Raw genomic sequence first — 13,103 nt, 5'->3', positions numbered from 1 at the left:
CATGATGTGTCTTTCATGTGAGTTTTCTTCGCCAACCTCTCCGTCTATGGTCCTCAATGTTTCCTGTTTCTTTGTGCTTCTTCAAAAGAGCTTGAATAGCACATATTAATCTCCCAGTCTGCTTTGAAATTTTTGCCTGGAAGAGACCTTGCTGATGCAATATAGCTACATTGTGTCTTGTGCTCAGTCTTGCCATGATGTATGTGACCTCTGACATTAAACTGTCTTCAACAACCTCACCTTTGCAGCAGAGTTTGGCTGTTCCTCATCCAGTTTTAAGCCTCTTACACAGCTCTTTCAGTTAATGACTGTGTTTCAACCAACATAGGAAAATGATGATCATTATCACCTGTTTAGTATGATTGGTTAATCATACACCTGACTATAATCCTGCAAAATCCCTGACTTTGTGCAAGTGTACCTAGAATAATTGATGTTTTGAAGGCAGCCGGGTGATCACACCAAATATTGATTTGATTTAGGTTTCTCTTCTGTTCATTCACTTCACTTTGTATTTTGTTAATTGATAAAAATAAACTATTACCACTTCTATTTTTGAAAGCATTCTTACTTTGCAGCATTGCCTAAAACTTTTGAACAGTATTGTGTATATATCTATATAATATATTATTATATTATATTGAAAAATAGAAGCTGCAGAGGAGTTTTGTGAACGTTAAAAAAAGCATTTGACCTGCAACCATGTGCTTTATATGGTATGGGAACTCCTTGTTAACCTCTAGTATTCTTATGTAATACATTATAGAGTGCAGTTTTCCCATGATATTGTCATGTACATGCACAAAATAATTAAGCAGTGTCTAAGCAGAATATATTAAAAATCATTTTGTATTTCTTCTGAATTATGACTTTTATTGTAACATAGACTTGGCCCATGGTTATGATACAATACAAATTTATAGTTGAGAAGAGATTCTATGTCCCTTAAGTAAGTCTTGGTTGTCAAGAGCTTCCTAAACAAATGTTCTGTAGATGAGCAGGATAAAGTATTACAGATTTGGAATGTCTACACTCAGGTTATGGAACAGGTTTCTCTGCATTTCTAATATTTAAGTGTTGTTTACATTTGTTACAATCACTGCTGAATTGAGCAAAAACTCAGGCTATAGTTCATGAGAATTAAAAAAACTAAGCTAAAACCATAGCTGTACTTGTGCATTATTAGAAATTACAAATATTTTTTATTGATAGTGGAAAATATATTTTGGCTACAGTAGTCTCTGTGATATTGAGAATTGATAACTGTGACTATTGCAATCATTGAAATTGCTAGTTTGCTGTTTGTTATATAACCGATTAGAGGCAGCATGTTAGATATGAACTTTTGCAGAGCTGGAAGTTGTGCAATCCTAATCTGCATGCATACAAAAGGCCATTTACTGACCATAGCGTATGCCTTCTTCCCAATCTGGAAAGTGCCTTTGTCCAAACAATCTGCATGACCGCTTGCAGGATTGTTCAAATGCTTATGCAAATTGTAGAAAATGTAAAAATGTCATCTCAACATTCTGGAACAAAGAATTCATGCTGTGAAAAAGTGTTCAGTGGGACTTTACTGAACCACAGGCTGAGCAATATTGACCAAATGGAGAACATTTGGGACGCGAGTTAGTCTTCCCAGGAGTGACTGTCCTGACACACTATTCTAAGAGTAATGTGTAAAAGGGTCCATGAAGTGACAAATAATCATCATCTAGGGCTATACAGGGCCTTCTTGCCTTTACTATGGTTAGTGTTCATGGCAAAGAATAACATGAGTACTCACCTTTAAATTTGCAAAAACCCACCTAGATGACCTCTGGATGTTTTTTTGGGTAATGACTCGAAAGTGGTAGAAGTTTATGGTTGACATTGGCCTTGTCATGTTTGGACACAGTCTTGTACTACATTCCACGGTAAGAACAATGGCCAGTGGTGGGGTTGTCATGGTTTTGTGGATGCTCTTTTTCATTAGGACATTTACGACTTGCCATCATCGAAGGAATCATCAATTCTGCTTTGTATCAGTATTTGTAACAGGAGAATTTGCACTTGTATCATGAAGCAGGAAAATAAACCATATAAGCGTGTCTGCATCAGAATGGTTGAACAAGAAATTTTTAGAATGGCCTAGTTCAAATCGGGACCTAAATCATATTAAAAAGTTGTGGGAGGACATGAAAAGAACATTTCATATTTGAAAACCCACAAATGTCTGGGTTTGAAGCAGGTTTTCAAGGAGTGGTTCAAAATTCATCAATAGAAACTGATAAATAACTCTTAATAACAAGTAAACATATTGTAGTTACTAAAATAGAAAAGCAGATGGTGCGAATACGTTTACAAAGCACTGCACATAACAAATGGTTTATCACTCTCAACATCTGCAATTCTAAATTTTCAAGTTCTATTTCACATCAGATTTGCTCATCTTCATATGGATATGTAGACTATTTTTAGGTGTTTTGTAGAGTTTTAATTGTTTAATGTATTCTTTGTTAAAAATTGTAATTTCTGTTGTTCTAATTGAAATAATTTATATGTTTCTCTCTTTCAGCTTTTTTTCCTAAATATAAAATTGCTTTTAATGTTTGTTTTGAGTCCCATGGGAGAAAAGAGCTATGTAAATATTGTTATTGTAATTGTATTTATTATTATTATTATTGTTATTATCATTATTATTGATATTATTGTAACAAGACTTGTATCCTATTCTTTTTAACAATGACTGATTTTACATCTGCTATTTAGACGCTGGGTGTTGCTGTATTTGCTGGAGTAGGAGTATTTCTTTTAAATATTCCTTTTATGACGATATTTGCAGCGGTGATCAAGAAGCTTCAGGTAAACTGTTCTTTTTCATATTATGCATTTTTGGTCCTTTAACTTTAACTGATTTCATTCTACTACATTTGCATACCTGCCAACAGCCCATAATTTCCCACTTACCAGCATCCAAGATATGGGTGCAGGGGCGGATCTAGAAAATACTGCTACCCGGGGCGATGTAGGGGGGGGGGGGAGGCGATTTAGGCCCCGCCCCCTTTTTGACATCTGAGGCTGCCGGCGGCTGCATACTATGTGCAGGTCCGTTCAGCAATGACAGGCACGGACAGTGTGCTGCCCGGATGCTCTGATTGTGTTTAAAACACAATCAGAGCAGCCGGGCAGCACGCTGGCCCTGCCTGTCACTGCTGAATGGACCTGCACATAATGTGCAGCCGCCGGCAGCAAGCCCCTGCTAGGGGCTGGATCCGCCACTGGATGGGTGTGACATGTCGGAGAGTGGTGTGATATTGTATTAAATTAGTGTGCTGTGGACTGATAAGGATTTAGTAAATTTTCCGCCAAAGTTTCATTTGATAATGTTGGCAGGTACTCATATGTTCATATATATTCTGACTGACTGATGTGATAGATCTTGCTGTCCAATTTGTGTACAAGATTCATGGCCCACTATTATTATTTATAGCCTCTTATTTACTTTAACTAGGGAAAGCATTTTAAGAAGCTTTATACAAATGTCTAAGTAAAAGAGCCAAGGGTCACTTTGGGAGATAGGCCGCAAATCAGAATAAATGAGTACTAATCTACCTCATGGACTAATGACCGGGACTCCCACAGCCACGGTGAGGCCCGGTATAATGCAGAACAGATATATAGGGGACCCAGGGTGAAGGGTCTGAAATCCTTCAGCAATATATCTGTTCCAGAATCCAGGGGCTCCCTATATTTGTCCTGCTTCCCATTTGCCACAGAAATGGCTTTGTCAGCTGGTTACATGTTGTGTATTAGTGTCTTAGATGAAGAAATAAGTTGAACAATGTGTTCTTTTTCTATTAACATTATGGTGCTTTTAAAAATTTTGTTTATTTTGCTGCAAAATGTTGCAATATTAAGACGTTTTAAAAAGACATAAAGTTGTTGTTTTACCATTTTTTTGTTTATTGTTGCAATTTTGTAGTGAGAGATCTAATACTCTTTTGTGTTTCTTTCAACCTGTCATATGTGTTTTTAAATGTGGCAGACGTTTAGGTAGAACCTGATACAAATTAATTAATTCCCTTAACAGTTATTGGAACAGAATGTGTAAAAAAAAAATGTCCTCTTTTCCTTGTGGAGATTTTCCAGCTAAGAGAGTGCGTGGTACACTAATCCGCCTTACTAGCATGCTAATAATGGTGCTGGACAGTGCGCCTTCTCTTTATCACCGCCGATCTTTGTATCATCATCATCATCACCATTTATTTATATAGCGTCACTAATTCCGCAGCACTGTACAGAGATCTCACTCACATCAGTCCCTGCCCAATTCGGGCTTACAGTCTAAATTTCCTAACACGCACACACACAGACTAGGGTCAATTTGTTAGCAGCCACTTAAAATACCAGTATGTTTTTGAAGTGTGGGAGGAAACCAGAGCACCCGGAGGAAACCCATGCAAACACGGGGAGAACATAGAAACTCCTCATAGATAAGGCCATGGTTGGGAATTGAACTCATGACCCCAGTGCTGTAAGGCAGAAGTGCTAACCACTTAGCCACCATGCTGTAGATCAGTAAGATGTTAGAATGCTGATGTGGAACAGGGGTCTAGTTTTGGCAAGACAACTGTCCACTGCATGATTAACATACTGGATATGCTTGTTACAGGATGCTCTCCTGAAAAACTGAGTATATGTGTGTATGTATGTGCGTATATATGTGTGTGTGTGTGTGTGTGTGTATGTGCGTATATATGTGTGTGTATGTATGTGTATATATATATATATATATATATATATATATATATATATATATATATATATATATAATGTGTGTGAATATATATATATATATGTATGTGTGTGTGTGTATATATGTGTGAATATATATATATATATATATATATATATGTATGTGTGTGTGTATATATGTGTGAATATATATATATATATATATATATATATATATATATATATATATATAATTATGTGTATATATAATATGTGTCTCTGTTGCAAAGGGCAACATCTTGCACTTTCACCTGTGCGTGGGTCCATAGAAGCAGGCTCAGTAGCACAGAAATAATCATATAATGTCAAAAAATGGAAAGTAACTTCTTTTGTGCTGTGCACCTGCATTCTGGCAACTCATATATGACCCCATACAACTATTTCTTTCCAAAGGAAGAACAGATGAAGCAGAAGGATAGTCGAATAAAGCTGATCTCTGAAATCCTCCAGGGTATAAAGGTGCTGAAGCTGTATGCCTGGGAGAATGCCTTCATGCAGAAAGTCCAAGGCTTCAGGTTGTTGGAGCTGAAAGCAGTGAAGAAGTATGCGCTCATGCTTTCTGGAGCTCTTGCGCTGTTTGTGGCTTCCCCTTTCTGGGTAAATAAGATGGCATTGAGCTCATGGGCTGTAACCTAGAAATTACATTTATTTTACTTATAGAAAATATAGTGCTATGAGAGGCAATTGCAAAAAAAATGTTTTTACGTTGAAAAATATTTGTTCAAAGTTGTTTATAGTTTTCTCTTAAGAATAAAAATAATTATTTTTTTGCTAGGGTGGAATGTCATGATATATCACATTAAGCAGATTTTTGTTCATTAACTGCTCCATGGTCGTGATATAATTTACCTTCTGCCCCCAATAGTTACTTCTTTTGGGTGTAGAAATAAGAAATATGTTATCTTTACGCCAGCTTAGACACAGTTATAAGGCCTAGAATTTAATACATTGCAGCCAAAATATGTTTTGATAAAAATCATGTGTGTGTTTGCTATTCTAAAGGTGCCCATAGGATGCTTGTAGTGTGTACTCAGGAATTAAATGATGATTTGGTGTAATCAGCCCTTTAAAATCAATACTGGTTGAAGAAATATTAACAGGTTTTTTTGTGTGTTTCAAAAATTAGGTTTCTCTCACCATGTTTGGTGTTTTCCTGGCAATTGATGAGAACAATGTTCTGGATGCTCAGAAAGCTTTTGTCACCATATTATTGCTTAACATTCTCAGGATCCCTCTACGTATGTTCCCAATGGCCATTAGCTTTATTGTACAGGTACTAGTTCCTGTCTGTGTTTAGTATGTGTGCCTGTCTGTTTTTTTGCAACTTACATGTCTATGTGACTGTTTATTTTGTGTTTTAAGTCGTTGGTTTCCCTAAAGCGCTTGGCCAAATTTTTCTCTGAGGAAGAGTTGGAACCTGAAAACGTGGAGACGTTAAACCCTTCTAATAGTATGTATCCAAGCTACAGTATCTACTTCTTAAATATGCTAATAGATGGGAATATGGTATATAATATATATAGCCTGACTGTGTCCCAATGTTTCCAGGTTTTGCCCTGTGGCTGTATAACTTGTAGTGTCCATTTACTTTGAATTCAGACTCCTGATGCACGTGAATTAATATGATTAGTGGTAACAGACACTTGGAACAGTTCACTGCAATTGGTGCCTATACCGAATCAAGGGGGGCATCAATTGTGGCAAACTTCTGCTTCACAATTGGCATCAATAATGAACAATAGAATTAAAGTTCTCGTGTGCCGTGTCAGATTACTTTCAGCTACTTCAAAGGCATCTGTTGTTGCTTGTGGTAATACTGGATACTAACATACCTAAACGGACATTTTAACTTGAGTACTACTGTTAATTTAATTCAAAAATGTTATGTTAATGGTGTAAGTAAGTGTCATTAGTGAGTGCTCTATCTTAGCCCTGTGTGTTTGTGTCTTTTTGTCATCCTTGGATATTGCATGGCAGCCCTTAAAAAACGGCACCAGAGGTCCTGCATGTATCTAGTTAGAACTTTGTCCTGGACAGAAACATAGAGATATTTGGCAGAATATTTTATATTCCGAATGAGGAAATAATTTAAAAATCGGATTTAATATGTATTTATTAGTTTAGTATTATTTACTGTCTTTATTGCCTGCATGTTTTTGCATTTGTATCAGGGTCTCAGTATGCTGATTTTAATTAGACTTCCTGTATGCATTCTATTTATGCCTTGGTCCTCTCCGGTTGATTAGCGTATTCTCCATTTGGAGACATAAGGACACTGATGAAAGGGTTAATCCACTTCATGCCTATTCTATTCATTCTTTGTATGTGCATTGTATTTATACTTTTATTGTTAAATTAAATTGTGAGAACACTTGATTTATTGGAGGTTCCCTTCGTGCTGGACGGGTCATACATAATATTCCCCGCAATAAAAATGTAAGTCAAGGAGTGCACAGAATAAACAGCACCGATGTGTTTACCTAGAAAAACAGGCAATATTATTTTCCTGCTCTATGGCTGGGCAAATCACAGGAGCCAATGAGCCTAAAAAAGTCATTTTGATTGATGTGAATGGTTGTACATATTTCCTGGCTCCTTAAAAGATCCAGCTACTTCCAAAATGTAACTATCTAACTGGCTTCTGAATTTCACATTATTTTGTTCAGCCCTGTTTATACAACAGCAGTTTTGTATTGTTTTTTTTTGCCCATTTAAAACCTTAATTTTCCCTATCTTTATTTTTAGCATGACTTGTAAGTTTAACATCAAGAGAAATACGTGTTTGGATTCAGTTAACTGAATGTTGAAGATTTCACCAAAACAACTTTTTCTAAAATTAAATAAATGTTGGATTTGATGCCTTCCAAGTTCCAACGGTAGCAGTAGTTCAATGTGTTCCAATGTTTGTTTGTGTTAATATGAGGTTCATAGGTATTAATCCCAAATGATCTGATTTTGAACATGGAAGAGAGACGAAATAGTGAAAATGAATTATAAAATCTTCCTTATTAATATCTAAACAATTATGTTTCTTTATCATTTAAGAGAATGACATTGTGGTAGAAGATGGCACGTTTACATGGTCTGTTGCAGATGAGCCATGCCTTAGGAGGTAAGGTTGCTTAAAAAATACAATTATTTAACCATAAAACTATGTTTATTACAAAATGTTCTGGAAACCTTGATTATAATTGCAGTCACTCTATAATGTGTCTTAAACATCCAACAATTAGGTTGTTAACTAAATATGTTATGAAATATGTTGCAATCGAGACTTGACATAATATTGGGATCTTTTTCATGATACAAGATCTTAAAGGAAACGTCCAATTTTGGACAACCAACCAAACCTATCTGTAGTGCCCTTCCCCCAATTAGCAAATAGGGAGGTCCTTTTTCCAGTTTCCAGCACCCTCCACCCATTATCTAAACTTGGGGGCTACTGAGAGCTACATCTAATTGTGAGCTTGCAGAGTAAGAGAACGAAGACCATGTAGTTCTGTATTATACAGCTAAATAAAGTGCTCTATCGGAAAGGATTGGAGGGACTGTGCTGCTGCTTTGAGAGCTTACAGTGATATACTGTTTGGCTTTGGGTGGGTGGTCCCAATGACAGGACATAGGTGAGACTAAACATTCTGCTGCCAGAGGTGGCAAAATAAATTGCGTCTTTCTCATCTCTTACACAAACTAAGATAAACATTTATATTAATTTGATGTTTATTATAATAGACAAACATCTAGGGCCTGAGACATTAAGATGAGCAAAGCAAAAAAAAGGAGTAACTTTTCACCTTGGCAAAACCATGTTGCATTGGAGGGGGAGGTACATTTACAATGTGATGGCAGATTTATAGTTGGAGTAGGGCATGTCCTAGATCAACATTAAATTTCAGTGTACACATAAGCTCTAAAGTATTTGTGTGATACATGAAAAACAGCCAGTATTTTCCTTATGTGCAAAATAATACTCATTTGCACCCCTTGCATTGCAACATGGTTTTGTCCAGAAAACTTACTAAATGAACTTTCCTTAATAAATCAGGCCTTTAGATTGTAAGCTCCAATGGGGCAGGGACTGATGTGAATGACTACATATCCTTTGTAAAGCGCTGCATAATATGATTGGTGCTTTGTAAATAATAATAGTACACGTTGGGATGATGGACAGTTCTTTGTAATACCAGTTGTTCTATTTTGCAGCATAAATTTATCTATCCAGAAAGGTTCTCTGGTTGCTGTAGTTGGCCAAGTTGGTTGTGGAAAAACATCACTACTTTCTGCTTTGCTTGGAGAAATGGAGAAAGTAGATGGTAACGTGGCCTTAAAGGTATCTTCACATCTGAGCTGTATACTTTTATACTGCCTTTAAAGCTTGTGTTACATTTTATTGAAGAAAATTACCTTAGATTTTTAAAGTGAAGAGCATTAAATATGTAAATTCAGCAGTGGAGGAGTTGATGAGTGCTTTGAAGGTGAGAAGCTTGAATTGAAGTATGGAGATGGGAGCCATTTACTTGCTGGAGGGGCAAAAGAGGAAGGTCCGTATGGCTGCGGCATTTAGGATCACATTTAGGACTGATTGCAGAGGGGAAAGTAGGTTGCAGTAGTCAAGGCAGGGGATATGAGAAAATGGATAACAGGTTTAATAATGTCTTGAAAGAGAGAACTGTGTATCCTGTCAATGTTTTGCAGGAGGAGGCAACAAGATAGTACAAGGGACTGGATGTGGGACGTGAATCTGACAGCTGAGTCAAGGATGACACCAAAGCAATGGGCTTTGTGAATGGGGAGAATTTTACGTCGTCACCCATGAAGGAAATTAGAGAAGCGGTAGTGACACTTGGGGGGGGGGGGGGCTGGGGTTAGATGAAGAGCTCTTTTGTTTTGGACATATTAAGCCTTTTGTAGCTTTGCGACATCCTGGTGATGAGGGCAGAGAGGCAACAGAAGATATGGGTTAATAAAGAGAGAGAGGTCAGGGGAGTAGAAGTAGAATTGAGTGTGTGTCTACATGTAGTTGGTAGTGAAGGCCAAAAGAGCATATTAGTTCACAGAGAGAAGGGGTATAAAGAGAGAAAAGCAGAGAGCCGAGAACAGAGCCTTGAGGAATCCCAACAGATAGAGGGTGCGGAGGGGAAGATGTCAGTAATAGAGATAATGAAGGTGCACTCGGAAAGCTAGGGTGTAAATTAAGAGAACAGTGCTGCAAAGATAGTTAAGAGTGTTGAGTAAAATGACCATTTCACTTAGCCGTAATTAGCTCATTGATCACTTTAGTAAGGGCAGTTTTATTGGAGTAAAGAAAGCAGAAAGCCAAATGCATTAGGTAAATAAGAGAGTGAGCTGAGAGAAAGTGGGTCAGCCATTTGTTCACTAGCTGCTCAAGTAGTTTGTATGCAAGTGGGAGAAGAGCTATGGGGGGGAAGGGGGGCTGGAGAGTGAGGTAAGATCCAGAGATGGTCTCTTGAGGATAGGAGACATGAGTGCATGTTTAAAGATGGAAGGGAAAGTGCCAGTAGAGAGGGAGAGGTGAGCAAGGTGGAGGAGTTTGGAGGGAACAGGTTGATGGGAGAGAGAAGTATGAAGACTACTTTTTCAATAACAGTAGAGAAAGAACTGAGGGTGGGTGAAGGAGAATGTCTGTGTAGTATGATGGAGCTGGTAAGAGATTTCCTGATTTTGCCTTTGAAGTAAGTGGTGAAGTGATGAGCAGTGAAGGGAGGCAGTGGGGTGGGCAGAACAACAAGTTTTAAGCTAGCAAAGAGGTCACAGTGGTTGGTTGGCAGGGTGGATTTTGGGGATATAAAGAAGAGTTTCTTGTGGAGAGAGGTAGTATAATAGGAAGGATACATTTGTAATGGATGAAGTCTGTGTTGGAGTGAGGTTTTGTCCATTGACACTCAGCTGTATGAGAGCACCTTTTCAGGAGGCAGGTCTATTTCAAATACCAGGGATGGGATTTGGATAATTGGAAACGTTATGTGGTGGCTGGAGCTATCTCATCTAGGCCTGCAGTTGTGTTGTTGTTGAATGAGACTGCAGCATTAGGCAGGACAGGGTGGAAATATGAGAGAGGAATGGTTCAAGTGAGGCTGAGAAGGAGATTGAGTGATGGCCATTTAGGTGTCACTGTGTGTGCACAGATTTGGGTACAGGTGGGGATTCAACATTTAAAGTGAGGTAGAAGGAGAGGAGGTTGTGGTCAGAGAACAGAAAAGCAGAGTTTGAGAAACTGGAGATGTCCCAGAGATGGGAGAACACAAGGTCTAAGGAATGTTCAATGCAGTGGATTGGAGATTATGTGTACTGGGAGAGACCATAGGAGGAAATAGGTGTGAGGAATGCAAGTAGGGTTGTCGATGGGAGGTTGAAATCCCAGAGAATAAGAATGGGTAAGTCAGTTGAAAAGAAGTAAGAAATCAGGTGGCGGAATTGGCAAACTGGGGCCTGGGGCGATAGATGACAGCAGCGTGGAAGTGAAGTGGAGAAGAGTATGATATGGACTTCATAGGAGGTGAGGGGGAGGGCTTTGGGGGAAGCTGCAGCCAGAGGACAGTAGAAAACCTACTCGACCACCTTGGCGGTCACTTGGTTGTGGAATGTGGGAGAAGGAGAGACCCTCATATGAGAGAGCTGCATGGGAAGCAGTGTCAGAGGGTGGTAGCCAGGTTTCAGTAACAGCAATGAGACTGAAAAAGTGAGAGAGGAAAAGATTGTGCATGGTGTCAAGTTTGTTACAAATAGATCTAGCATTCCAGAGCGCATAGGAAAAGGGGAGAGATAGAATCAGGTGAAAGGGTTGGAGGTAGATGGTGGAAGGAGGAACGCGAACAGATAGTGAGGATTGTGCAGAGTCTGGGATTGGGGCAAAATGTCACCAGCAGCCAGGAGGAGGAGGTAGGATAGAAAAATGGGCCCGAGAGACGGTAGATGCAGTTAGTGTCAAATAGGCAATGATGTGGCTGCAGGGAGCAGAGCATCCAAAGCTACATGCAGAGGAAGTAAAGAAGGGAAGGAAAGGATAGAACAAAGAGAGAGAAGATGTGGAGCAAAGTATGAGAAGATATGCAATATTAAAGAGATGATATTAGAGGAAATGGATAAAGGTAGCTGAATCAGCCAGCACAGGGCAGAGGAGGTGTAAGGAGATTTCTAAGCTGGAGTGAAGGAGAGAGGGAAAAACTGGTAACTGAGAGCATGTATGAGAAAGTGAAAAGGTCATTTGTAAATAATAGTGAGTAATGAGCACATATGAGAGGTAAGTAGCAAGTGACGATTAAAGGTGTGGTTACAATCTGCAACAAAACTAAAAGTTATATAACATTTGTGATGAAGCAGTTTTAGGAAGCATCGTTTGCAAACCGATCAATTAGGACTGTCCAGACAGTGCACAAAGTAGGTGCATGAGGTGGGGAGGGCAACAGGCACTCGCAGGAGTCTCTGTTAGCAGTGTTTCATCTTCACCTCCTTTTTAACTCCTGTATAACTTTAAATTATGCATACACAAGCTTAGAACAAACACACTTAGGACAAACGGAATGGCTTGCAGTCCACACACACTGAATAAGTTGGGGTGACAGACGCATGTGATCAGTGACTGGAATCTAGTTCACACAACAAAGGCTAGCAATAAAATTCTTACACAAACAGCGAAAAACAGCGTACCATAGATTAAATAAAAACTAGTACGTTCTTATTGCAGTCTCAGAAACTGGGGCCACTGGTGCAGACAAAGTATTAGTTACAGACTACAACACCTATGGCTGTATGGGAGCTTCATTCTGGGCATTTTTTTCAGGAAGCAGTTTCCGCCATGAGGCACATTTTTCAAACCCGCAGTTTAGTAAATATACCCCCAAGAGTTTATTTAATCAATGCATCACTATTAAAGGGAAAGTGTAATATGTACATTTTCCCATTAACCATGTGACAAATTAAGCTTGAAATTCACAAGCTCCTATTTTACTGTAAACAACTTATGCCACTTTTTGGTTTCCCTTCACTGTAAGCCGTACCCCCATTTACCAGTTAACTTGGCACACCCTCTACTTTTTGGCTGCCCGAGAGCAGTAATAGGCATTTTTGCTGTTTACGGAAATCATGGAGGTTTCTGTGAGGGTGGCACACCTGACTCTTAAAGGGACGGGGGACATTTTACTACAATGGGGTGGACAACTTCTTTTAAAACACAAGTCGACCTTTGTGCTGATGTCGGCAGTTTAGACGTCCCAGCCGCATCAAGCTATTGATGATGGTGATTTCATAACCACTGATGTCAGACAGATAGGGGCCAGATGTATCCAGAGGATGGCATACAATCCCGC

General features: G+C 38.7%; 1 protein-coding gene across 1 annotated transcript in view; it reads left to right on the top strand.

Moving 5' to 3' along the window:
• Positions 1 to 13,103, top strand: part of LOC142097694 (multidrug resistance-associated protein 1-like) — an 85,111-nt gene that overhangs the window by 45,477 nt on the left and 26,531 nt on the right. The window contains exons 12-17 of the mRNA XM_075179754.1: positions 2,752 to 2,844; positions 5,170 to 5,373; positions 5,903 to 6,049; positions 6,139 to 6,226; positions 7,822 to 7,888; positions 8,980 to 9,106. Of these exons, the coding sequence (XP_075035855.1) occupies positions 2,752 to 2,844; positions 5,170 to 5,373; positions 5,903 to 6,049; positions 6,139 to 6,226; positions 7,822 to 7,888; positions 8,980 to 9,106 (726 nt within the window). The remainder of the gene's footprint in view (positions 1 to 2,751; positions 2,845 to 5,169; positions 5,374 to 5,902; positions 6,050 to 6,138; positions 6,227 to 7,821; positions 7,889 to 8,979; positions 9,107 to 13,103) is intronic.

The sequence above is a fragment of the Mixophyes fleayi genome, chromosome 7 (genome assembly GCF_038048845.1).
Source record: "Mixophyes fleayi isolate aMixFle1 chromosome 7, aMixFle1.hap1, whole genome shotgun sequence".
NCBI lineage: Eukaryota > Metazoa > Chordata > Amphibia > Anura > Limnodynastidae > Mixophyes > Mixophyes fleayi.
Note: the sequence above shows the minus strand (reverse complement) of the source record. Positions and strands in the feature narration are given on the sequence as shown.